Source organism: Osmia lignaria, chromosome 12 (genome assembly GCF_051020975.1).
Source record: "Osmia lignaria lignaria isolate PbOS001 chromosome 12, iyOsmLign1, whole genome shotgun sequence".
Lineage (NCBI taxonomy): Eukaryota > Metazoa > Arthropoda > Insecta > Hymenoptera > Megachilidae > Osmia > Osmia lignaria.
Genome location: NC_135043.1, coordinates 10254369 through 10276843, shown reverse-complemented (window position 1 = coordinate 10276843; position 22475 = coordinate 10254369). Strand labels below are relative to the sequence as shown.

Sequence of the window (22475 nt, the reverse complement as noted above, 5' to 3'; positions counted from 1 at the left end):
TCCAGTTATTCATACTGAAATATCAAAATAAGAAATGTTAGATGTATGAAAGAGTTGTATTAATTAAACAGTAATATTTTGTACATGTGTTTTCTTTTTACGTGTTTAGAAAATAAAATCTTTTATATTTATAACAATTAACAAATATGCTTATTGTTAAGTATTGGAATGACAAATACGTCTTTAATAAAGCTCTTTAGTACATACTACTCTTTAGAAAATCATATTCTACTTATATCTAAATATTAACTCTTCTAGTTTGTTCTTGCGAATGATTGAGCACGTTATCTCTTTCAAGTTTCAAAAACTTGTAAATGTTAAAAATATAGCTTTACTTAAGAATTATTTAAGGCAGTAAAGTATTTATACTTTGATAAATTCAATAAGATTGTATGCCTATAACTAATGTCATGTATCACAGTTGTTTAAATTGAAGATGAACCGTTAATACTTGTATGTGGTGGACAACCGTATTTAGGATCTAACAAAGGTGACGATTCAGATAAACGCAATCCTGAATCCCTTTTTGTAATTTGATTCAATTTAAAGCTTCCTAACTTTTGGCAACACTCCAATCGAAATTTCTCTCTTTTACCCCATCTTTGATAAACGAGTGCATTGAAGAATGCTTGAAGGGGATTTGTAACAGCCTGTTGATAAAACATTTCTATAGATTAAGTTTATCTCATTAATATCAAATGGTATACGTACCATTATGTACCAAAGAGTAATGATAGCTTTAGCAGGCAAGTGGAACCATAATGTCCATAGTAAGATTCCATTGATCAAATTGGGTAACCAGCACACATAATACACAATATTAGTTAAGGCAAATTTGACTTTTATCGCTTGCACCAGTTTTCTTTCTCTTCCTGTAACTTGAGCTAAACTGCAAGTAACTGCAGTTTGAAGGTCTCGCGTGGACGCGAAATACAATACGGGATTGATGATCATAACTACTGCTAAAAGCACGTATGTAGCGCAATAATTTGGCAAAATGCGTAGTATGGCAGTGGAAAGAGATGTTAAATTATGGCAACTGAAACAGATTATGTTTTTTGGTACTGTAAAAGCTTAAATTGCTATCACATTAGATATACTAACTTTGCATCTGGAACATATAAAATTGTTAAACCAAAGGTGGTTAAAATTGCTGGACAAATCCAAGCAAAAGCATGATAACAAGCAGGATTTCCCGATCTATCTCCAAGTAATAGTTTCATATCGATGGCATAGCAAAGAGTCCAAATCCATGTTGCCATATAAAAGTATTGGGTCCAAGCCTGAAAGTAGAAATCTTTGTTACTAATTAGAGTAAATTGAACTGAATTTTCTGATACAATCACTTTACCGATGAAAGTGCACAAAAGAGAACATTTGAAGTATCATCTTCCATTGACATGATAGATTTAAAGTTCATCCATAATGCTGATCTAATAAATACACCTAAGGAAAACAACATTGGTAATTGCTACTTTATTTTTCCATCTAATATCAAAGAAAATTAAAAATTACCCAATGAAGCTAATAGATCAGCAATTGCAAGCCATATAATAATCTCTCTTCCTCTAGATGAAGAAAAGCTTTGCCACCGGTGAGGGAGACTAGATGTTTCTCTTGGCAGTATCTGCAAAATAATTTGCTGAGTACCTTGATGTAATACATTAAAATTTTTCTTACCTGATACACTGCACCTAGAATACCTATTGTTGAGGAAAACATGCAAACTGCATTATAAATATCTGTATTAAATTCCTGCATTATTACAATTGCCATATCTGTTCTATTTGAGTGGTGACAACAGAAAGTTTGTATAGTTGGATCAGCCATAATTATTCAATTTTAATTTCTTGAATATCGATTAAAATCGTGATTAAATGAAAACAATGATCGATAAGATATTACTTATTTTATAACTTATTTTATGAATTAAATTTGTTTCGACACGTTAACAAGTACGATTCGTTGCTAATAGGATTTTGTTTCTGAAAAATCCTTTTGAAGTATCAATAAGATATACATTTTTTATCTTTATACGAAGCCATACGAGACTTCTGTAACATTAATCTGTACGCCATACTTGAAGCTTTGTATTTTAATCACCAACGAGAAATAGATTCAACAACAATGGACATACCTTTTATAAATCGTGCCTATTTTATTAGTCCCTTCTTACTATAGTTCCCACTGGCAATTAAAAAAACCATTTTAACTCCTTCTGATCCCTTTTGTTTTATAAATCAGTTCAAATAAGCACAAGGCTGACGAATTATTAAAATACTTGCTTAACAAATTTTCATCAACTTTAATTATGTTTTAAAAAGACCGCCACAAATTAAAATTTGGTTTTTTATTACCTCCTTAGAGGTGCAATGAGGAAAAATCCCCTCAAAATCGCCACACAGTAATAGTTCAAGGGGTCTTTGAAACCCCGACTGGGGTCCTCGGAACCCCCAATGGGGTCTTCAGAACCCCGACCGAATTTGAGAGCGACAGCGCCATCTATCAGCAAATCGCTGAAACTACTCGCCGACTAGTTTCCGAATTACGCTGATAGATGGCGCCAGCAGACCTGCAACTGGGGTCCTCAGAACCCCAGCCGGGGTCCTCAGAACCCCGGTCGTCAAGACCACTAGCGCCATCTATCGGCAACCCTTGGAAACTAGTCGGCGAGTAGTTTCAGCAATTTGCTGATAGGTGGCGCTAGTGGTCTTGACGACCGGGGTTCTGAGGACCCCAGTTGCAGGTCTGCTGGCGCCATCTATCGGCACACCACGGAAACTAATCGGCGAGTAGTTTCAGCAGTTTGCCGATAGGTGGCGCCAACAAACCTGTAAGTGGGGTCCTCAAAACCCCAGTTGGGGTTCTCAAAGCCCCAATTGGGGTCCTCGAAACCCCGTGCTTTTAGACCTGTGTCCCTGTTCCAATGGCAGTCTTTTTAAAACGTAAATTACAGATATTGTAATACTTTAAAATGCAAAACTAGGGTATAAGTTTATGAAATAACAATTGACATTTGTGTACTGTAAATTGTTTTTATTATATAGTGCTGTATTATACATAAATTCAGTTATTTATGCGCATTTATCCTTACATGTTTATACACTTATTTAGAATGTTTTTATTTACTAATATTTATCAACTAATTCGCATTATTCAACAAAATATTTTAAGTTCTGTATAATAACATTACTCCTCAACATCCTCCTCTTTGTTATCGTGTTTCCTCCACTTAGATGCTTTTGCTTCCGGATATTTTTCACTAAGAAAACTACAAATATCTCCAGTCTCAGCTCGAGATCTGATTCTCACGTCATATTGACCTCTGTGACGTTCCACTTTACGCAAATGTCTATCCCACGAAGGTAATTTCGTATAAAATTGTACATATGGTTTTTTACGTAAAAATACTCTTCCATCCAATAAATACTGTTTATAATCTAAATTTTCACTTGACGAAATTTCTGTCTCTTTCCTGCTCTCTGCTGGTGAAGCAAGTACCGTTGGAAAATAACTGCTCTCCCTCCTCATTTCAACCACATGTAATTGTTTCTCATTTGCCATCTCTTGAAATGATTTCTAAAAATAACAGATATTACTACAACTTGGTTTAATGGTTAAAGTAGTCGTTCGACAAGAGAAAGATTCGATGATGTCGGTATAGTAATAATTTATTTGCTACCTAAGTAATATTACGTCGTTTATGATAGTACCTGTTTTAATAAACCAATAAAAAAAGCTTTCACGATGTGTGGAACATTGATAGCACCTTCAACTTTAGCATACATATCTTTTATGCCAAGTGCCTCGCAACATGTTCTAATAATGCGATGACATTTAAGCCCATAGCCTTGATGCTTCTGTTCCACATAAATTTTTGTATGTCCAAACTGAGTGAAAAAGTCGTGCATTACTGAAACAAAAAAATCCTTACAGCTTTTCACAATTTTAGAAATGATAATACTTAAATTAGTACAGAATTTTTTACCAGTATGTTCGTTGTATCTTTCAATGTAAATTAATCTTTGTCCTGCTTTGTTTTTTGCTGCTGTTATAGCAGGTTTATTTTCAGGTGCACCTGCCATTGCAAATCCTGCCAAACCATTTTTATTTCCAGTTATAACCATGGCACGACACCATCTATTGCGACCCATACTACTTGTCATGACGTTTCTCATTCTGTTAAATAATACCCAACTTTCAAAATTCTCAAAAGTATCTGAAATAAAAGAATTTTATAAAATGAAATATAATTACTTATGCATTCAGATACATCTAACAGGTATGATACAAACCACCCTCTACAGGATCAGGTGCTCCAAATGTTCTTCCACATATGGAAGCTCCGGTATAACCACGTTTTAAAGCTGGAATTTTGTGTCGCTTTGATCCAGGCAAGTTTATATCTGAAGCAGCAACTGGTTGTGCCACTGTTTCCTCTGAAAGTTGTTGTTGTCGAACTATTGTATCTCCTTTCACAACTGGAGCATTTAATCCAGGAAATACTATTGGAATTTTCCCATAACCAAGCCTTTGCCCTTTATTTAAATCTTTCATTTTTGGTAAATTCTTTCCTCTCCCTCTTCTTTTACCTGCATTACTAACGCTAGTAACAGATTTCCATAAATCAGCTGCCGATCCTAGATGTAATATATTCATAAATTATTAAACTTCCATTAATGTTTTATAAATATTTTCTAAAGCAATTAAATATACTTACTTTTCATGAAAAAACTGGTAGTACTTCTTGCATTTTGAATCAATGGATTCTGTGGTATTAATAAACCTACAGTAGTAACTGAAACATTTGACACAAAATACTTAAGAAACTTAAGAAATTGAATAAACGGTTAAGGTTATACTTAATTAGATATCATTATTAGTAAATAAATTGCTTAAAGTACCATTATTTATAACGTAGTTACTTTTTGTGCAACTCGTTATTATTTTACAAACACGAAGTATTCCACTCGCCATTTCAGTTTCAGACCATTTCAGACTAGTGAAACTAATTAGTAAATATAAATATTTTGTCGTTTAGGAAAGAGGTTAGGGTTTACTGTACTACCATTGGAAGAGTACTTACACATATAACATTTTTCTGCCTTGTTTTCGAGCATGCGTACAACGTCTCAGCGTTACTTACAGACATGTTTCCGCGTTATTAAAAGGAAAGATTTGCTGTATTTATCTTCTTAGCTTATTGAATAAACTCATTAAGAGCATGAACGTGTTGATTCTATTACATCTGTGTCCCTCGCCTATTATTTTATCCCTCTTCATAGGTCTCGGCTCAACCTTCCCAGTTATTTATTATTTTTTTGTTTTTAAGGGCCTCACGAGGCCCAACCCTATATCACTGCATCCCTTACATGTCTGCATCCTTAACATCCCTGTATCCCGCATATCACTACATTCCCTACATTCCTGCATCTTGTATAAGCCGACATTCCTTATACATCTCTGTACCCTTTATATCTCTGTATCCTTTACATTCCTGAATTCTCCTTGCATCCCTTGTATCCTTTCAACCCTTACAATAAATATATTATAAATAAAATACTTATGGCCACTGGTTCGAGTAAAGGTAAGTACAGGTAAGTACAGGTAAGTAAAGTCTCGTAAAAGCTAATTTTAAATTTAAATATTTGCAAAATTTAGTTCCCCCCTTTGCCGCCAGATGGCGCTGATTCGACGTCGAGATTTTAGTTCGCATTTTTCCCGCTAGAGGGCCAACATTCCGGCAAGGTTTAGTTCCTTTTTTCGAATCCAGATGGCGCTGATTCGACGTCGAGATTTTAGTTCACATTTTTCCCGCAAGAGGGCCAAAATTCCGGCAAGGTTTAGTTCCTTTTTTCGAATCCAGATGGCGCTGATTCGACGTCGAGATTTTAGTTCACATTTTTCCCGCTAGAGGGCCAAAATCCGGCAAGGTTTAGTCCCTTTTTTTGAAACCAGATGGCGCTATAATAGAATGCTTACAAAAGAGATGCAAGGATGTAAGGGATGCAGGGATGTAAGGGATGCAGGGACGTAAGGGATGCAGAGATGTAAGGGATGCAGGGATGTAAGGAATGCAGAGAAGTAAGGGATGGAGGAATGTAAGGAAAGCAGAGATGTAAGGGATGCAGGAATGTAAGGAAAGCAGAGATGTAAAGGAATTTTTTTTTTTTTTTTAACGTGGGGAAATCTTGCATATGACCCCCCGCCGACCTCTGTGGGAGGGCGGCGGGGGAGTGTCAGATTCTTACTGTCTAAAACCCCACGGCGACTGACACAGTCGCTAATCAGGTGGTCATCATTCAACGAACATCTTAAAGTTAACAGAAATAATCTTTACTTTGAATTTTTAACAAAAATTTGATGCTTTGGTCATACAAAGACATTAAAAAATGCAACTAACGTTACGTTGCATCGCAAATAAAATTATCGCATGTACGAACGTGACCTCGGTGGCAAAATGCTAAAGTTGATGATCCAGGACATGCGGTAGGTCGGTAAAATCGACGACTGTACGGAGAGATTGAAACGATCAGAGGGAGAGGGTAACGTGGGATGGTGGATAAATTTTTTCCAAGGACAAAACCAAAAGCAGGGCTAGAAAGCGAAAGGGAGATAGGTGGTTGGAGAGAGAAAGGAGGCGAGGAAGGTGGGCTGTCTCGAGACCGGTGGCCATGAGACGCAGCCAGATTAGGTAGACGAAGCGGTTGTTGGCAGGGGAGCTAGAGATCAGCGCGTGATAGGCGGACGCGCAGCAGGAGGTCTGTAGGTTTCACCAACGGCATCGCGTCGAGCAGTAGGGCGCAACCCCGACGAGAAGTGGAAGCAGCTGGAGGGCGATCCAATGAAAGCGCATGGGCTAGCTGATTGGCGGAGTTCGTCCAATGAGAGAATGGTTTAGGTAGTTTCGACGGGCTGGAGGTCGGTTTAGGTAGCCCCGCGAACCCCTCTCTTGGTAAGCGAGTGGGAGCCCCTCTCTCACACGCAAAAGGGGACATCTCATCACGACTCTTGGTAGCAGGCACTTCTCCGTAGTGGGCACTCCACTCATCGTGTCGTCGTACGGGTTCTCCGCGAGAGGCTGTGGGGCCCGAGCCCGGACGAACGAGCGAGCGAGCGAGCGAGCGAGCGCGACCGGCCGAGCCGCTGGTCGAGTGGGTCTAAGCGGCCGTGAGGACCTCTCCAGGAGTACCCGACAGTCCTCTTCATTCATTCATTCATCCATCCATCCATCCATCCATCCATCTATCCATCCATCCAGCCAGCCAGCCAGCCAGCAAGTCAGCCAGCGAACCAGCCAGCCAGCCGAGCCATCCATCCATAGACGCTCTCTCCTCTCCTACGGAGAGAGAGTGTATCCTCGACGAAGGTGGAGGCGAAGCGTAGAGTGGTACATCTACCATCGTCTCTCTATCGGCAGAGTCCAAGGACTCGAAGACCCCCCGGGTGATTTCAGTCGGCCGCCGGCCGGCTCTGGCCGGCCACTCTCCTCGACCACGTGTGTACCACTGTTACCTTCCGTTTCGTTCCGTTCCATTCCGTTCTCTTCTCGTGCCGTGCCGATGTTGTGACGTGACGTATCGTGGCGTGTCGTGGCGTGCCGTGACGTGCCGTGTCTACCTGGTTACCTGGTCTCGCGCGAAACTCTGAAAGAGGCTCGTCGCAGCCACGACTCGGCGGCTACGACCAGCCATCGAGAACTTGTGCCTCCCTTTCTCGGTGATCTGACAAGGTCGCTTAGTTGTTTGTCAGCATCGACTGGCAAGAGTGGAGGGTGTCTTTTGGCCTTGTCCCAGTGTACCTACCCCGTCGGTCAGTGATCCCCGCTTGACCCGATACACCAGAGAACAGAGGAATGTGGCGAATGCCGCGTTCTCGTTGCTGGACGCATCCAGCAACAATTTATCTCGAGTTCGCAGGCATCAGTACGATGGACGTGTTTCGTGAACTGTATCGAATTGGTTGATCTCCATCTTCGAAGGATCAAGATGGTTCGGTCGAACGGGTTGCAGTGATCGTGCGTTTGAGGATTATCCGGTGTGCTCGATGAATCTAACGAAGTGTGACTGTGAAACCTTTCAGATGCACCCAGTGAACTAAACACAGACGTGAATTACACAAAGTTGAATCACTTTGAAGGAACGAAAACTGTTCGTGTATCGAGGTATCAGAGAACGATACAACCTGAGACGAGTATACTCGTCGTAGTTTTTAAATAAAGTTGAAAATCGGTGCGATACGCAGCGGTGGGAGGTCCAGTCATGTCGGTTTCCCGCGGCTAGCGCCGGCCTCAGGATTCCGCGAAGCGCGAGCTTCAAGTACTTCGAGGGCGCGGGCCTCGTCGAGATGAGCGGTGGCAGCAGCGGGAACAACGCCGGCAACCAGGGGAACGGCAATGCCACCAGCTATCACCAGCATCAGCAACAACAACAGCAACAGCAACAGCAGCAACAACAACAACAACAGCAGCAGCAGCAGCAGCAACAGACACAGCTGGAGCAAGCTAGCTTGCTGACAGATCTGAACGGTATTGACCTGGCTATGAGCTTATCGCCTAAACAGCATTCATCCCACGTTCAATCCGCTGGTGGCGCTCATACAACTCCGTTCAGCGTCACAGATATCCTGTCCCCCATCGATAACGAGTCGTTCAGGAAGCTGGAGCAGGTGATCGGCGTCGGCGTGGTCACGCATTCTCAGGTCTCTCCTTACGGTAACGCGTGTGGCGCCCGTGTCGGTGGCAATACCGGTAGCTCGAGCGCAAGCAGCGGCAGTCCACCGCTTCACGGAGGTTCGACGCCCGGTGGCGGCACTCCTGGACCGGTTTCCGGTCCGAACGACGCTACCGGAGGAGGCAGCAGTGCTGCCGGTGCCGGTGCAGGCATGACTGCAATGGGGAATCCTTACGCTACCATGCAACTCACCTCGCAATATCAATATTGCGCAGCTGAGTTGTCCTATCATCACGCGGGTCCAGGGGTTGCCGCAGGTGCCACCGCAACTGACCCGATGAGGTCCCATCATCCTTGGTACGCTCCGGCTCCACCGGCTACCAACGATCCACGATTTGCCAGTGAGTATCATTTACCTTTATTCTTCTCTCATCTTCGATTCCTAAAAAGTACAAGCTCATTAAAAGATTCTAGTATCTAAGTTTAGCTAGTTAGACGCAGAAAGAGGGAAAGTTCGTTCATAGAAAAATGGCAAAGTAATGTAATACCAGTATAAGTACGCTTAGTACGCGATCATCCCTTTCGTCTTCGACGAAGCACGTCTGTCCTGCTTTTATTGACCTGCATCGAGAGCAGCTAGCTCGCACTTAGTCCATTTAAGTATCGATGAAGCGTCGGACTCGTGTTTCAATGTCCACAATAGCCTGGCCCTTCTTCGTGTCGCTGCCTCGTGACATGGACTCATGAATTCTTCCGTCGCTTGTAACAGTATAGTATACCGAGGATACGTTTCGATATGTTCGCATCTCTTCCGTCGGAAAGGATCCCAAGAATGGCACCTCCACGACAGCCGTTCTCCAGCTGCCCCGAACGTCGCATCTACGATTTCCTGAAAAATCCTACTATTTAGAAATTTAGTCGTATTTCACTTTTACTATCACCTATACATTCAAATAATCAATTCAAGTAATTAGGCGATAACCCGGATACGAGTTTGCCGAAAGTGAAATAATCAACGATTCTCGCGGCCATCCGCTTAAGAATGCTACATCCAGATAGGATCGAACTCACAGAATCATGCTTAAGGGCATCGAGGAGGTTTTTCGAGTTCCTCGCGTTTCGAGCTTCTGAAAAGATTGTCGACCAACAAAGCCGCGTCCTTCGGACTTGTGTCAACAGATGTTCGTCTCCTTGGATTTCTGTCCGCCGCACGCGCCACTTTGTTCAACCGCTAGACAAGTATCGATCCTCGGCCCCGAAATGCGTGGCTACCGGACACTACGGGAGATTTTAGTTAAACAAATAAGCTTGGACGACCCTCGTTGGGTGAGAGGCTGCCTCGATGCGCATTCAACGCGAAGGACGTTTTTCAAATTCAATTTCTTCGGGGATCTTAGGATCTACGAGATAGAAATATACCAACGATTTTACATTTATTCCGATGACGATGAATTAGAAATTGATACTGTTTCGTACCTTTGTCTATATCCCGCGATGTTATTTTCAACTTGTAAAATAAATAAAATTGGTCCACGTTTAACAAAAGTTTGTCTATCATTCGGTGATACCCTGTAATTATACCTACATGTCAGTTGGGATCATCCTAATGGGACATTCGACTTCGGTGGTCAGGTAGGCGGGTTCGACAACGTCGATTTGCTTAATGAGATTCACGGCTTCTCGACGCGATCCACCCCCGTGTTCGGAGAACTTCCGTCGAAACGTTGGTTCTCTCTATCTTCGATTGCTTTCCATTGTCCTGGTTCACATTCTTCTCAAAGGAAATCTTCAAACGTTATTGAAAGATACGTTTCATCGATGACTCGGAAGTTGGACGTTCGCTAGGAAGCTGCTCGACGAGTCCGTAAAACGTCAATTGGACCAACATCTTTCTACCTTTCCAAAGGCTTCGTTGTCAGCCCAGTTTTAGGTACTTAATAACATGTAGATGCTTTAGAACAAAGTAAGGTACATCTTTTCAAGATTCACGAGATCTAGCAAAGAATTTTCATCAATTTTCCAGACAATTTAGTCGCGGATCGTCGCGTGCAAACAAATTCAGCGCCGTTTGCTGCCGGTGTCTCGAGTGGTATGTCTTTCCCGGCCAGAACCGGCCTGACAGGCCGAGGATACGTTCTCACAGACATAATAATAATTCGGGACCTCATCGTTGGACCTCCCGTGCTCGATGACGTAGCACTTTGCGCGTCTAAATCGCTCCTTTTGTACGGGACCAACGTGTCCGTTCTTGACAGCCCTTCGCCCAACTGACAAGGGATGAACCGCTCGTTGGCTTTCAGTAGCTCGAATTCAGAGGCTCGACCTCTTCGCTTGCTCGCTGCCTCGTCTACGGATCGCGTCACCATTCTTTTTATCTCTCCTCGCTCGATGTCCTCGCGTGCCTTTCGACCGTCTTTCCTTTCCACGCGATCCTCGACAGATCTTCGCGTAAATTATCTCTCGTGCGTTAGATAGAAATAACGTGGACACGGTGTGTGAGTGACGAGAAACTCTTGTTGGGTGTCTGGAGAACGCGGATGCTTGGTGGTAGCGGTAGGAGCGATGGTTGAGAAGGGAGAGACACGTTGACTTTCTTGTTCCAGCCATTTATCCGACGGCACTGTTGTACCGAACGGTTCTCAGTGGAAATGAGATTGTTCGAGATTCTTTGTGTATCTAGGAGGATTTATAGCCATATTGGTTAATGATCAACGCTTTAAATTTAAATAGAATTAAGTTGTATATTTCAAAATTGAAAGTGAAAGAAAGAAACAAAATACTACCGCTGCTTTTCTCCAATATGTTTTGCAGTCTCGCGGCTGATGGGCGCCGCGGCGGCGGGCGCCGGGACCAACATGGCCGGCTGCTCTGTGGGCCAGTCAATGGGCGACGTGACGAAGTCGTCGGGCATGGGAGTGGGCGTCGGCGTCGGCGTCGGTGTCGGCATGGGCGTCGGCGCGATGCAATTCCCCCACCTTCCACAGAGACGAAAGCGTCGCGTTCTGTTCACTCAGCAGCAGGTTCACGAGCTCGAGAGGCGGTTCAAGCAGCAGAAATACCTGAGCGCACCCGAACGAGAACACCTAGCCGCCCTAATTAACCTTACGCCCACTCAGGTACGTGTTAAATGTTTTTCTTGTTAGCCTGATCGATCCAGCGTTCGATAAACTCATGGATCATCGCGTAATAATCCTACAGAGAACCTGAAACGTACACGGAGACTCAGCTAAGTTAATTTTTCAAGCAAATTGCTTCCACAAACTGGTGGTTGAGCATTCAATTGATCCGAACGAATAAATATGTTCCATAGTCAATTTGTAATCAATGGTGATTCAAGGTCACCTCGTTCACCTTGATCTACTGCAAAGTAGATCCAAGTGCAAAGTTAGGATGTCCTATGCGTTATCTAGGGCTTCATTTATTTCCATTGCTTCTGGGATAACTATGTCCTCAACAACTATATTTTAACTTCATCTTCCAACAAATTCCATTAGTCTACATCTAAAAGGAAAGAAATGAAAGTTTATTTATTATGTTCTCATCAGCAACATCGAATCTCGATGTTCGCTGTCAGAGATCAGGGTCCGAGCGATGGGTGGGGATCATCTAGCTAACATGCCTAATTACAATGTAGCAGCAACTCGATCCATCTCGATTTCCCTTCGATCAGCCGGATCGGTCCACCTGCCTGCTCCTGCTACAGAACACGATACTCGAGATACGCACACGCTGCTCTCTACCGTACACACGAACACGACGAGGATTAATTGCTGAGAGGAGATTAATTGCAGGGAGCAGGTAGTGGGTGTACGCGTGGGTGTATCTACGTCTCTCGGCCAATCGGATCGATCGACCTCAGGGGCGTTGGTTGCCTCCGCACTTGTTAGCATCAAACGTCAGGGTGATTTCTGTCGAATCAGCCGTTCGATTATTCCTGAAAATTATTGTACAGTTTTAGTCTACTCTCAGGAATCGCTACTCAACTTTGAATACCTTAAGAAGAAGAAGAAGAAGAAGGGAGTTGGGAGGTCTAAGCCCACTCTCGTCTCTACCTTTGATCGCTATTGGTCCTTGCAACGAACAGAGAAAAGTAGACCGCAGCAGAAGTAGGTGTCACTTGTTTTCGAATGGAACCATGGTCAACGCGTTAAAATTGTACAATCTGACACGTTCACCTTTACTACCGAAAGTGTTAAGCAAATGATGGTGGTGCGTCAGAAATAGAGTCCTCGAAGAGGTGTATTTGTTCGAGGCACGAGAGATAGAATTCGACCAGGTAGGCAGTCAGAGAGTCGTTCCAGCTGAACTACGTGTCAATATTGTCTTAGGAAGCCGAAATTTTTCTCTCTTGGCCTTCGATCGGAGACGATTAACGATACGAGATTTAAACGCGTCTTTTGAAAGCAAATTAGCTTCGAGACCGTGGGATGAAATTCACGGTACACGTAATGAGAAGCTACGAACACATCTTCATCGGCTACTGTTAGCTACCTACTTAATTGAAATTCCAATTTTTTCATGGAGGATGAAGTACATCGATGCCGCTATTGTTTCCCTTGCACGTACGTTCATTTGGCCGATTCGAGCGGGTCGTTTTGGCGGTGGCCATTTAGAGCAATCGACCCGGTCAGAATCAGATTTTAACGAGCAATCTTCATTGGGCAGACAAGTCTGCTCGGCTCGATGCGGCAGTCTGGCAACAATAAATAATTGTTGCGCAGCTCATTGGTTGCATCCTGGTCGCTCGTCCCCTCGTTCAGTCTGCCGTTTCGTCTACCGTGCGTCTCTCCGTTCAATTCGCTCGTCGACGCATCTTCTCCATCTACCAATCGCTCTGTAATCGTACACAGACTTTCATTGTTACAAAAAAATCACTCACGATCGCCGTTACAAAATTACGAAAATACAAAAGAAACCATACCGCTGCGTGTCGCGTTAAGTTACATCCAGAAAACGTACACTCGAAGAAAAGCAATTGAAGCAATCAAAGCATGCTCGGGAAACGAGTGCCTTTATTCAACAAGAAGAAGAGAGAAAGAGTTAGGAGACGAGACCTTAAACGCGCTCGGTTGAAAACGGAAGGCGAGCGGTTGCCTGTGGTCGCCTCCCTAAACCGGAAGTCGTCGGGTTCCCCCGCGTCTGTCGAAGTCAGAGTAGAATCGAGCTAGCGTGGAAGTGCGCAAAGAGGGCTGATTGCAATCAGCCGCGGATTTTCGTGCACATAAGTTTCGATAACGAGTTTCAGACTCGATGGCACTCGGATCTCGCCGTAGCCGTCGATACTAGCCGCGAAGGCCAGCCTCGGGAACGGCACGTGGAAAGAGAAATTCGAAGGAGAACCCGGGAGAGACAGGGAGAGACTGGTTGATCGTGCTACATATACACGCATAGAGAGCGGACTCTTGAACTTCTGGGGACGAATAGAGACCAAACGAGCTCCCGGTACGTTGTTCACGCGGCCGCACCGCCACCCTGCGGTACCATCCACTTACGGCCACTCGAAGTCTACGTACGAAGTCGTGCTCCGTAGGTAGCCCGCGACTGCTGTACGGGGAGACTAACGAATCATTATGCGAGAGAAGCTGTGCGAATCTTAGGCGGCCTCGGGACGCCTTGAAAGCGGGGATATTTACGCGCGGAAAGGTCGAAAGAAGTGGAGCACGAGCGCGTCACGAGGGAGGATGCAATCGTTTTTCTTCCCCGTGGAACTCGAACGCGATTTTCTTCTTCGATTCGTTGCGTGCGTTATGCTAGTCTCTGGGAGTACTCGATTCGAATACACTTGAAGAAATTTTGAAAAAGAAGAAACGATCCGTTTTTAAGTTCTCTTAAATTTGGATCGAATAGCAAGTATTTTCCGCTTCGAAATGAAGGATTCAATTTGTAGCGGAAGTACGGATAATTCGCGGTGTGTCACATTTTGTAATGGGTATCGAGACGATCGTCAGAGAGAGAGAGTGGCATTAAAGACAGCAGGGATTTTTCATCGCGAGGAAAAATGGCTGTTGCAAATTCGACGGACCTCGATGAAAATGCTTTAGGACACGATCGAGAATCGATACTGAATTAACCAGCCGAACGACCTAACGAACGAAGAAGGTATACCGATCCGCAACCTCTTCGAGACACTCGAGTCTCGAGTTTGACGCGAGCACACTTTTCGAAGGCTTGTAAAGGATCAAGAGACGAGTAAAAGTAAAATGAAAAAAAAAAAAAAAGAAAGAAATAAAAATTTTCCGCCTATCGTTTGCCCGATCGACGAAGCAAAGTGTTGCATCGACCAGGTAGAGCGTCACGCAAAATCGACCCCGTTTCCTGTAACGAGACCTCTCCAGGCAACCTCGACGAACAGCCACGATTCCTTTCTGCTCCATCAGGCCAATGATGGATGACGCGATTCGTGATGGAAATATGGTTGACTAGGGAACTCGAACACTCACTGACTATAGCTCTTCTTCACTCGCGAGCTCGCCATTTTGCTTTCATGCTTGAAAATGGCTCCATCAATTGCTCGATGGTTTTTTTTCCAGATTCTTCTTCTCTTCCATTTATTGATCTTGCAGTTATGATTGGAGTTCACTTGTTTATTAATTCCTTGTTAATCCATGAGCAATATAGACATCTGAAATAGCAACAATTATTTTAATTATTATAAATATAAAGTGTAAATTGTCGTGCAACATTATCCATCGACTTTTACGTATCCAGTAATAAAGAAGAATTTGCATAAGGACAAAACGGAATCCCTTAAACGCAAGAAGATATCCGCAAACAGTATTAAGGGCTTCTTTGGACGAGCAAATTTGTAGCAAGCTTTACCCGACGCTCAGTTATCCACCCTTTGAGTATGCATATAGAACCACCTAATATTCCCTTGCAAATACATGGCTGGAAGGTTTATGCGAGCTAAAGATAAAGCAATATTTGCGAAGCAAGCTTTCTTCAAGTATCTTCCTTTTTATAGTTCACCTAAAAATTATTGAATCACAATTTTCTCTTTATACATGAAAGACCAAGATTTTTAATAAAAAAAAAAAACGGTAAAGGGAAGGTCGAAGGAAACGCGTCAACTTGGAACGGAGACCTCGCGATTCAGTTATGAGGATAATCGTAATAATGGGTTTGCCTACCACCGAATCTACCCTCTTCGACCTCGTACAGCGGCAACAACCCCGAAGAGGGAGCACTGAAGAGGACCGTGCGAGTTCAATGTCGTGCAAACACGCGAGAAGTCTCGGTGGTTCTTCAAGGAAATGATCGACAGGAGCCCGTGGATCTCTATCTGATCTTTTGACACGCGACCTCGTTACCTTTTTGTAGCTCGGTTTATCAAAGTCTCCCTAAGACGTTAATAAAAATAATGAAAGTCTAGAGGTTGTTTCCTCCGCGCTCGAGACTTCTACTGATTTTTCATTAATCTCGCTTGAACTTCACGCTTTCTATTAATTATTTAACTTTTTGATCAGACTCACCAGGTGGTTTTGCACTTTAATTAATGTCTCCCTTTTTATTTATTTCTTTTTTCGCCAGTCGTGGCAGGGCCGTCTAAATTCCCCTTGATATTTTTCCCTCTCTCTCTTTCTTCTTTACCGTCACAAATTTTCTCTCTTTCTTCTTTTTTATTTCTCTGTCTACTCCTTCTAATTAACTTCTTCTCTCTCCTTTTCTCCTTCTCGCTCGCACCGGCCGATCTTTCGCGTTTTTAACGAGCTTTAAACTCGTTGTAACTCAACGGGCATAATTTACGGAGACCCGTAGTTGCTGCCTCTCGCGATTAAATTGTTGCGATCAATTTCGTGCTCCAAATTGCTCGTTTAATCCGTGGCGACCGATTAATTACGCGTCCTGTCGGCCCCGACGTGTTTCCTTTCGTAATTCAACACTTCTTTGTCCCATTGCTCATCTGCAAATTAATACAGAGTATCAGAATACTTTTAAACAATAGAGTATTACATAAAATTCTTTAAAAGCATCCCCGTCGCCCATCAACCCCTTCTACAACGACGTCCGTCAACGAAAGCCCCCCGAAAAAATGGTTCCAAAGGGGGGTGGGTACCAATCGGCGGTTACCAGGCTTGCCGAACCGATACCGATCGAACGTTTGAAAATTTTGAGACTGCAAAAGGGGTGGAAATGTATATAAACAAGAGAGATGGATAGATTGATATAGTGTGATAGATAGAGGGGGGGTTAGAGAAGGAGAGAGGGCGGACCAGAGGGAGTGTAATTTGCCTCTAATGCGGCACTCGACGAAGCAGCTGGCTCTCCTCTTCTCCATTCGCCGTTCGGCCGCAACCGGTAACAGTAGCGATAATAATAACAATACCGGTAACAATGCCAGGAGTGGCCAGCCATTGTAACAATGGGGAGACTGCACTTGGAGTAACAATGCGAGCGCAAAATGGAGGGACGCATCTGTGTGTCCTGTGTGCCAAAGCGACACGACGGCTACAGGGATGATGCGTTAGAAATGGGGAGGGCTGGAGAGTGGTAACCTGGTCGTGAAGAAGGGAAATACCGAGGCAAGATCGTGGAAAAGTGTCGGACTATGAATTATTCTGATAAGAAAGACTAGTTTAGCATAATACACTACTGTTCGAGATGATGATGATTTCATGACATAAAAGTATTGCAAATACCACTTATGGTACATCAATTTTAAATTCAAAGTTTCATAAAAATTACTGTGTAAATGGCACATTGACATTCCTAATACAAAGTGACTGATTCTTCGCTAATGTAAACTATGGAAACCTCGCAGACATAATGAGATATAAATATTCAATAATTATTTTAACAAGACACAGCTTCTTATACCTTTTGAGATCATTGAGATCAATTTGATCGATGACCGATAAGAATCGAATTGGAAGAATAGGCGAGGGCACGCGCGCGTTCCGCGTGAAATTCCTTTGGTGTCGAAATGCGTGCGGTTAATTGGACGTCGTGGAACGCGTGCGCGTATCTCTCGAGTGCACTCACGGCTCCCTCGCATAATAACGCACGCATGAATATGTCGTCGTCGTCGTCGGCTTTTGCGGCCTCCCTGCGCCGAGCCGCGACACATAACGCCAAGCACACGGCAGTATGTGGCCGGCGTAATTGCATTCCTCTCTTTTTTACCTCGTCTTCGCGCGGTGTCTACAGGTCACCGCAAAAGTCGTCGAACCTCCGCCCATAGCTTTGTAACATCATCCGGAAGAAGTACCTGAGAGTAACGATTTAAATTAGAATTAAGGAAACTCGGCAACCAAGGTTTTATAATTGAAAAATAATAGGTAGTTAAACATGGAAAGTCTGACAGGAATTCGTAACATAAAAGTATGACAAAATGGTCCCTCATTTTAAAGCTTGAAAAAGTTCGAAAAAAAAAAGATGGTAGAACAGCCCTTTTTGGCCTTTTACTCGATCACACTACTCTCCTTAATTTTTTCGTCGCTTCACGGCAAGGATGATCCAATAGGGGTGGAAGGCGAATGTTTGCGGTGGGAAATATATGCACCCTTCGGGAGCATGGCCCCGAAAGTGCAGCGGGATTACAAAGAACCACCTCCGCGGGTCCTACAGGGTGTAGCTGGAAGAAATTGGTGGCGTATTACTCGACAGGCATGTTCGAGTGTATTTACAATACACTCGTAAATGCTGCCTCCTCGTAGCGATAATTGACGCAAACATAGTGAAAAAGTTATGAGATATACGATTGTATCGCGTTCAGTTTGACGATCACTAATGATGATTATTTTCAAATAAAAGAAGCGAACCTTCTTTCCTCTGTAGACGTGTTATTAACTTCGGGACAGAGTATGTAGAAAATTACGAGTGCTTCAGAACTTGAATCCAAAATAAATGTCCTCTCTAATTGCAAACGGGGTTGGTTTGAAAGTCTGCAACATTAAGAATGTGAAATTGAATGATTGCTGAATGAACGAGGCTCTGGTAGCTCGTTAAGAAGAAACTGGAAAGTCATTTCTATTTGTCGGACCGAGGAACCCTAGGTTTTTAGACATCCTGACTGGTAATCGGTAAGTCATCCCCGAGCCGATGGTATTGAGTTAAAACAACAAAAGGGAGGCGGGAATCGTGTTTGCCCACGGGCCACCACTCAGAAGGGTCAACACGGGACAATTAACAGCCCTAATCATAATTTGACGTTGCTTGATCCTGGTATTCGCAAGCTCATCGTTGCGGTTCCCTGCACTTTGCAAATGGAACATCTGTGGTTAAAATAAACCCCAGCAAATGTAATCCCATTTCTCTTCCTCATGATTTTACCTCCGTCGATTCTTTTTCCAAATAATTTCAATCTGAGTGATCCGGGGGATTCCGGTGTCGATTTAAAATGAAATTCCTTTCCTTTGAATTGAAAATTCAAAGAAGCGAAGCTCGTATATGAAAAATAAAATAAAAAAAAGAAGCGGAAGCTTTCTAGAAAGCAAGCGAGTGGTCGTAGAAATAGAAACGCGAAGCAAAGATTCCATTCAGGTGAGCCTGTTTACCTTCGATGGGCACGTCGAGGCTGCAGGGCCCGCGGGGGTCCTGCCAATGTTTACTCAACACCAAGGAAAAGGGGAGCTTAGCTTTAACTTCCGATTAACTCGTGGTTAACTCTCGTTCAGCCAGGTAAATGAAACGCCTTCGGTGGGCATTCGAGCGGATCTATGGGCTTGTCTTCTCTTCGCAGGTCCTTACGAGTCTTAACAAAGGCACCTGTCTAGAAGGTACTTCCGGTTAATTAAGGAAAACAAATTTCCACCATTTAGTAATTCTATACATACCACATTTTGCAACGAATACATCAAACGTTACCAACTCTTCGCTTTTCATGCTTTGAAATATTCTACAAAATAACTCATCAATCCTCCAATTCGTTTTGCCTCTGCATTTGATTAATTTATATATTTTGATGTTTTCATGAAAAAATATGTAACTCAATAGAGATTCAGCGGTCGGTCTTTGATCATCCTTCGCTTTGAAACATTTTCCAAAATACTGCATCAATCCTCGAATTTGTTTCACATCTACATTTAACCGTTTGACCGATGCCTTTGGATGAAGGATCATCCAGATGGACACGCGTTTCGACCATTCATTCTGAACGCTAATTACTGTATCGGATAACGATAAATTCACGTAGGGCAGTTCATCAAAAGCCGCGCAGACACGCGACATTTGGAAGGAACATCGAGTACCTGTTCCCGTTTATGCTCGACAGAGACGAGTTCGTACATCCGTCCTGGTGGAGGGGTACAGGTTAAAGTGGACGATTGATCGAGTTAGCCGTAACGTCATTACGTGGCGTGCACACCGAGGGTTGACGCAAAATCAACGACAGCTAACGCCACCCTTCGTAGGTACAATCGTTTCCTCGGGCAATTTCATTCGACACCAACTTTCGTCGGATGATTATCCGGCGGAAAGGCTGGTGTAACAGTAGCGCGGCCTCCGGCTACCGGATGCTTCGTCGGGGTTCCTCTTTTCGAAAGAAAGACGCGTGTAATCGACCAAGAGAATTGCCACTCGAGGTGTTCCCAATGCTTCCGGCTGCCTCTGGCTCCATCCACGATTTCCTTATGGTGTTCTACCATCGCTATTCCTTTGTTTCAATTTCGAACTTCTGTTGAGTGAGAAAATAGGGGTTCCATAGTTAGACTTAATTGCGTAACAAAAAGATGACATAAAAGTTTGGTAAAACAGCACTTATGGTATGTTAAATTAAAGCTTGAAGTTCAATAAAAATGATATTCTATAAACATTGCGATTTATTTCTTCAAGATTGACCTGAATTTTATCTATTTTGTAATCAAATTAGCATAATGGAGTGCGAAATCGAATTGGCAAAACATAATCCCGATAATGAATTTCGCAAAATTCTTCGAAAGTCCGCAAAGAATATTTGGAGGAGCAAAATGAATCGTACGATACTCGAATCGTGTAGCTAGGCCAAAGTCTGAAACCGGCTACGGTGAAAGAACCGTCGGAAAGAATTGTTATTTCAAGGGAACGGGCCCGTCAGTCCGTTTGTCCGTCGTTCCCGCAACGATGCGGTGGGTAAACAGAGAAAGTTGAACGAGATAGGGATATAACTGGTGTGTACTCGCGGACCGGAGAAAGAAATTCGAGGCGAACGCCGATTTCCGACGAGGAGAGCAAGCAACTTTCACGGATGAAAGCGACGCCCACACAGGATTGCTTGGACGTCTACTCCTGTGTTGGAAATTTTCTCTGATCCTTCTTTTCATTTAGAAATCTACAAATTCATGATACTTTCGATAATATGTAATGTTACAATCGATAGTAATTTCAAGATTAAAGATTTTAATACCTTGCGTATCGAGTACTGTTGGAAATTATTTGAGTATATCGTATATATGCTTGGTTTGTTGAAAAGAAGAAAGCAAGGAGACGTGGAAGCAAGTAGCCTGTTTGTAGACCTCTTGAAATGGCCGCACACCCGAAACTTCGCTGGCTTCGATGAGTGGATTATCGGTAGAAAAGGAATTAACGAACGGGAGCGGCAAAAGAGTACTTCCCTCGTCTAGTACCTCTTCGTGGCTTTTAGATAAGGTCTCTCAGCCCTACGCATCAACCCTGCGACACCAAGCACATGTAGAAAAGTCGCGAGTTCGAAGGGCTACGATACATAAGCGTTGAATATTATAGAAAATTTGCAGCAGTGACCACTGACCACTCCATGATATTCAATGTATTAACTTAGAATCTCCTTTAATTCATTTTCTCTTAATTTGTTACAACAGTCAATGCTAAATATTCCTCTGATGGAGAAAACCTGGAAAATAAGATAATAAAAGTATAGTAAGGTAACGATTGGTATTCAAGGAGCACACGTGAGGTAGCGAAGGGTGGCGGAAAGAATTTTCGAGGGTGGCCGATCCCGCTAATATTCAAAGAATTAGACAGACGGTGGTAGGCTCTCGAGACACGGTCTACTGAACGGGGGGGCCCCTTAAAGTGCTTTCGGTTGCATTCTCAGCGTGCATAAGTTCGACAATGGGGAGGTTACGTGGGGGGATTGCAGCGGGTTACAGCCACTCGAGTAGGAGGTTACAGGCAAGCAACATATAGGTCGGACGCGCCTTTGATTCGTGCGATAAAAATCGGGCTTACCGTACCTTTCACACATCCCTCTAATTTGCCCTTTTGTACTCTTCTTTTAAAACGTTCGATCCGCTGTTTCCTTCCTCTATTCAGACCTTCTAATCTCCTCGTGTTCAACCTTGAAGCTGGAAGAGAAACTTGGTGTAAGAGTTGGGTACTAAATTCACAAGCAAATCAGAAAATTTTATAAAATTAATATTTCTTATATAAAATATTTATAAATAAAATTTGGGGCCGGAATGAAAATCTTTGGAAGGCCGTAGTTTGGTGAGCGCTGTTTTAGATCATTAGATTATACCTTTCTTCTAGTGTATTAGGCTTCTGATTGCTGGTCAACCATCTATAGTCCACGGTGCAAATTCCTGAAACAAAGTTTCGCATATTAGAATAAGAGCTAGTTTCAGTAGGTCTGGGTCACGACTGACCCGGCCATCGCCGTTAATACATCAAAGAGGATATCCTAGGGCAACTAGCTCGCGTTAAGGGTTAAATCAGCCGACAAAGCGTGGGCCATTGTTTTGGCCGGTGAACGACAATGACGGTGTGATCGAAACGCGCCCCTGTGCACGCGGCATAATGCACAATGCGGATTATAACGCGGCGCTGTCATAAGCAGATGCCGATCACGATCCCATCCGCACAGCCTGCCGGCTTTCCTAATCGCGTTCAATTGCCGTAAAAGCGGTT

The 22475-nt window shown here is 43.4% G+C and overlaps 3 protein-coding genes and 4 long non-coding RNA genes across 15 annotated transcripts in view; 1 reads left to right on the top strand and 6 right to left on the bottom strand.

The window, feature by feature from the left end:
• Positions 1–104: 104 nt before the first annotated feature.
• On the bottom strand, positions 105–2128 carry LOC117610008 (G-protein coupled receptor 143). The gene is made up of 6 exons (XM_034336856.2): positions 1681–2128; positions 1516–1627; positions 1352–1446; positions 1105–1283; positions 712–1039; positions 105–650 (listed from the first exon to the last, which is right to left on the bottom strand). The coding sequence occupies exons 1-6, from the start codon at positions 1828–1830 to the stop codon at positions 426–428; spliced, it is 1089 nt and encodes a 362-aa protein (XP_034192747.1). The 5' UTR covers positions 1831–2128; the 3' UTR covers positions 105–425.
• A 901-nt stretch (positions 2129–3029) lies between these two features.
• On the bottom strand, positions 3030–5244 carry mRpS5 (mitochondrial ribosomal protein S5). Of its 2 annotated transcripts, none has more exons than XM_034336765.2 (6): positions 5087–5244; positions 4721–4798; positions 4296–4640; positions 3989–4219; positions 3714–3913; positions 3030–3579 (listed from the first exon to the last, which is right to left on the bottom strand). In XM_034336765.2, exons 1-6 carry the CDS (start codon positions 5118–5120, stop codon positions 3190–3192), a joined length of 1278 nt encoding a protein of 425 aa, XP_034192656.1. In that variant the 5' UTR covers positions 5121–5244; the 3' UTR covers positions 3030–3189. The 2 variants fall into 2 exon arrangements, with proteins under 2 accessions (XP_034192656.1, XP_034192655.1); XM_034336764.2 differs by lacking the exon at positions 5087–5244 and adding an exon at positions 4905–5080.
• A 1760-nt stretch (positions 5245–7004) lies between these two features.
• The window catches only part of LOC117609948 (homeobox protein Nkx-2.4), a 21692-nt gene continuing 6221 nt past the window's right edge, over positions 7005–22475 (top strand). Inside the window, exons 1-2 of the mRNA XM_034336742.2 lie at positions 7005–9073; positions 11484–11788. Of these exons, the coding sequence (XP_034192633.1) occupies positions 8347–9073; positions 11484–11788 (1032 nt within the window). The 5' untranslated portion in view covers positions 7005–8346. The remainder of the gene's footprint in view (positions 9074–11483; positions 11789–22475) is intronic.
• Positions 8996–11597, bottom strand: LOC117609961 (uncharacterized). 2 transcript variants are annotated; one of them, XR_013063144.1, is made up of 5 exons: positions 11456–11597; positions 10149–11292; positions 9744–10072; positions 9221–9561; positions 8996–9114 (listed from the first exon to the last, which is right to left on the bottom strand). It is a non-coding gene; the product is annotated as an uncharacterized LOC117609961 (long non-coding RNA). The 2 variants fall into 2 exon arrangements; XR_013063143.1 differs by having other exon boundaries at positions 10149–11348; positions 11456–11589.
• Positions 11753–18040, bottom strand: LOC117609960 (uncharacterized). 5 transcript variants are annotated; one of them, XR_013063140.1, is made up of 8 exons: positions 16145–18040; positions 15803–16012; positions 15492–15641; positions 15113–15294; positions 12666–13506; positions 12292–12606; positions 12024–12173; positions 11753–11875 (listed from the first exon to the last, which is right to left on the bottom strand). It is a non-coding gene; the product is annotated as an uncharacterized LOC117609960 (long non-coding RNA). The 5 variants fall into 5 exon arrangements; XR_013063139.1 differs by having other exon boundaries at positions 15113–15641; positions 16145–16575; positions 17490–18040; XR_013063138.1 differs by having other exon boundaries at positions 15113–15641.
• LOC117609962 (uncharacterized) lies at positions 18078–19187 on the bottom strand. Its single transcript, XR_004582752.2, has 3 exons — positions 19169–19187; positions 18434–18556; positions 18078–18246 (listed from the first exon to the last, which is right to left on the bottom strand). It is a non-coding gene; the product is annotated as an uncharacterized LOC117609962 (long non-coding RNA).
• Positions 20034–22475, bottom strand: part of LOC143305917 (uncharacterized) — a 5970-nt gene continuing 3528 nt past the window's right edge. For 2 of the 3 annotated variants that reach the window (XR_013063137.1, XR_013063135.1), the window contains exons 4-8: positions 22087–22150; positions 21803–21913; positions 21358–21459; positions 20995–21260; positions 20367–20919 (exon numbers count right to left, since the gene is read on the bottom strand). This is a non-coding gene — a long non-coding RNA (uncharacterized LOC143305917). Of the gene's footprint in view, positions 20287–20366; positions 20920–20994; positions 21261–21357; positions 21460–21802; positions 21914–22086; positions 22151–22475 lie in introns of those variants that run through there. The other variant, XR_013063136.1, reaches the window with a different exon arrangement.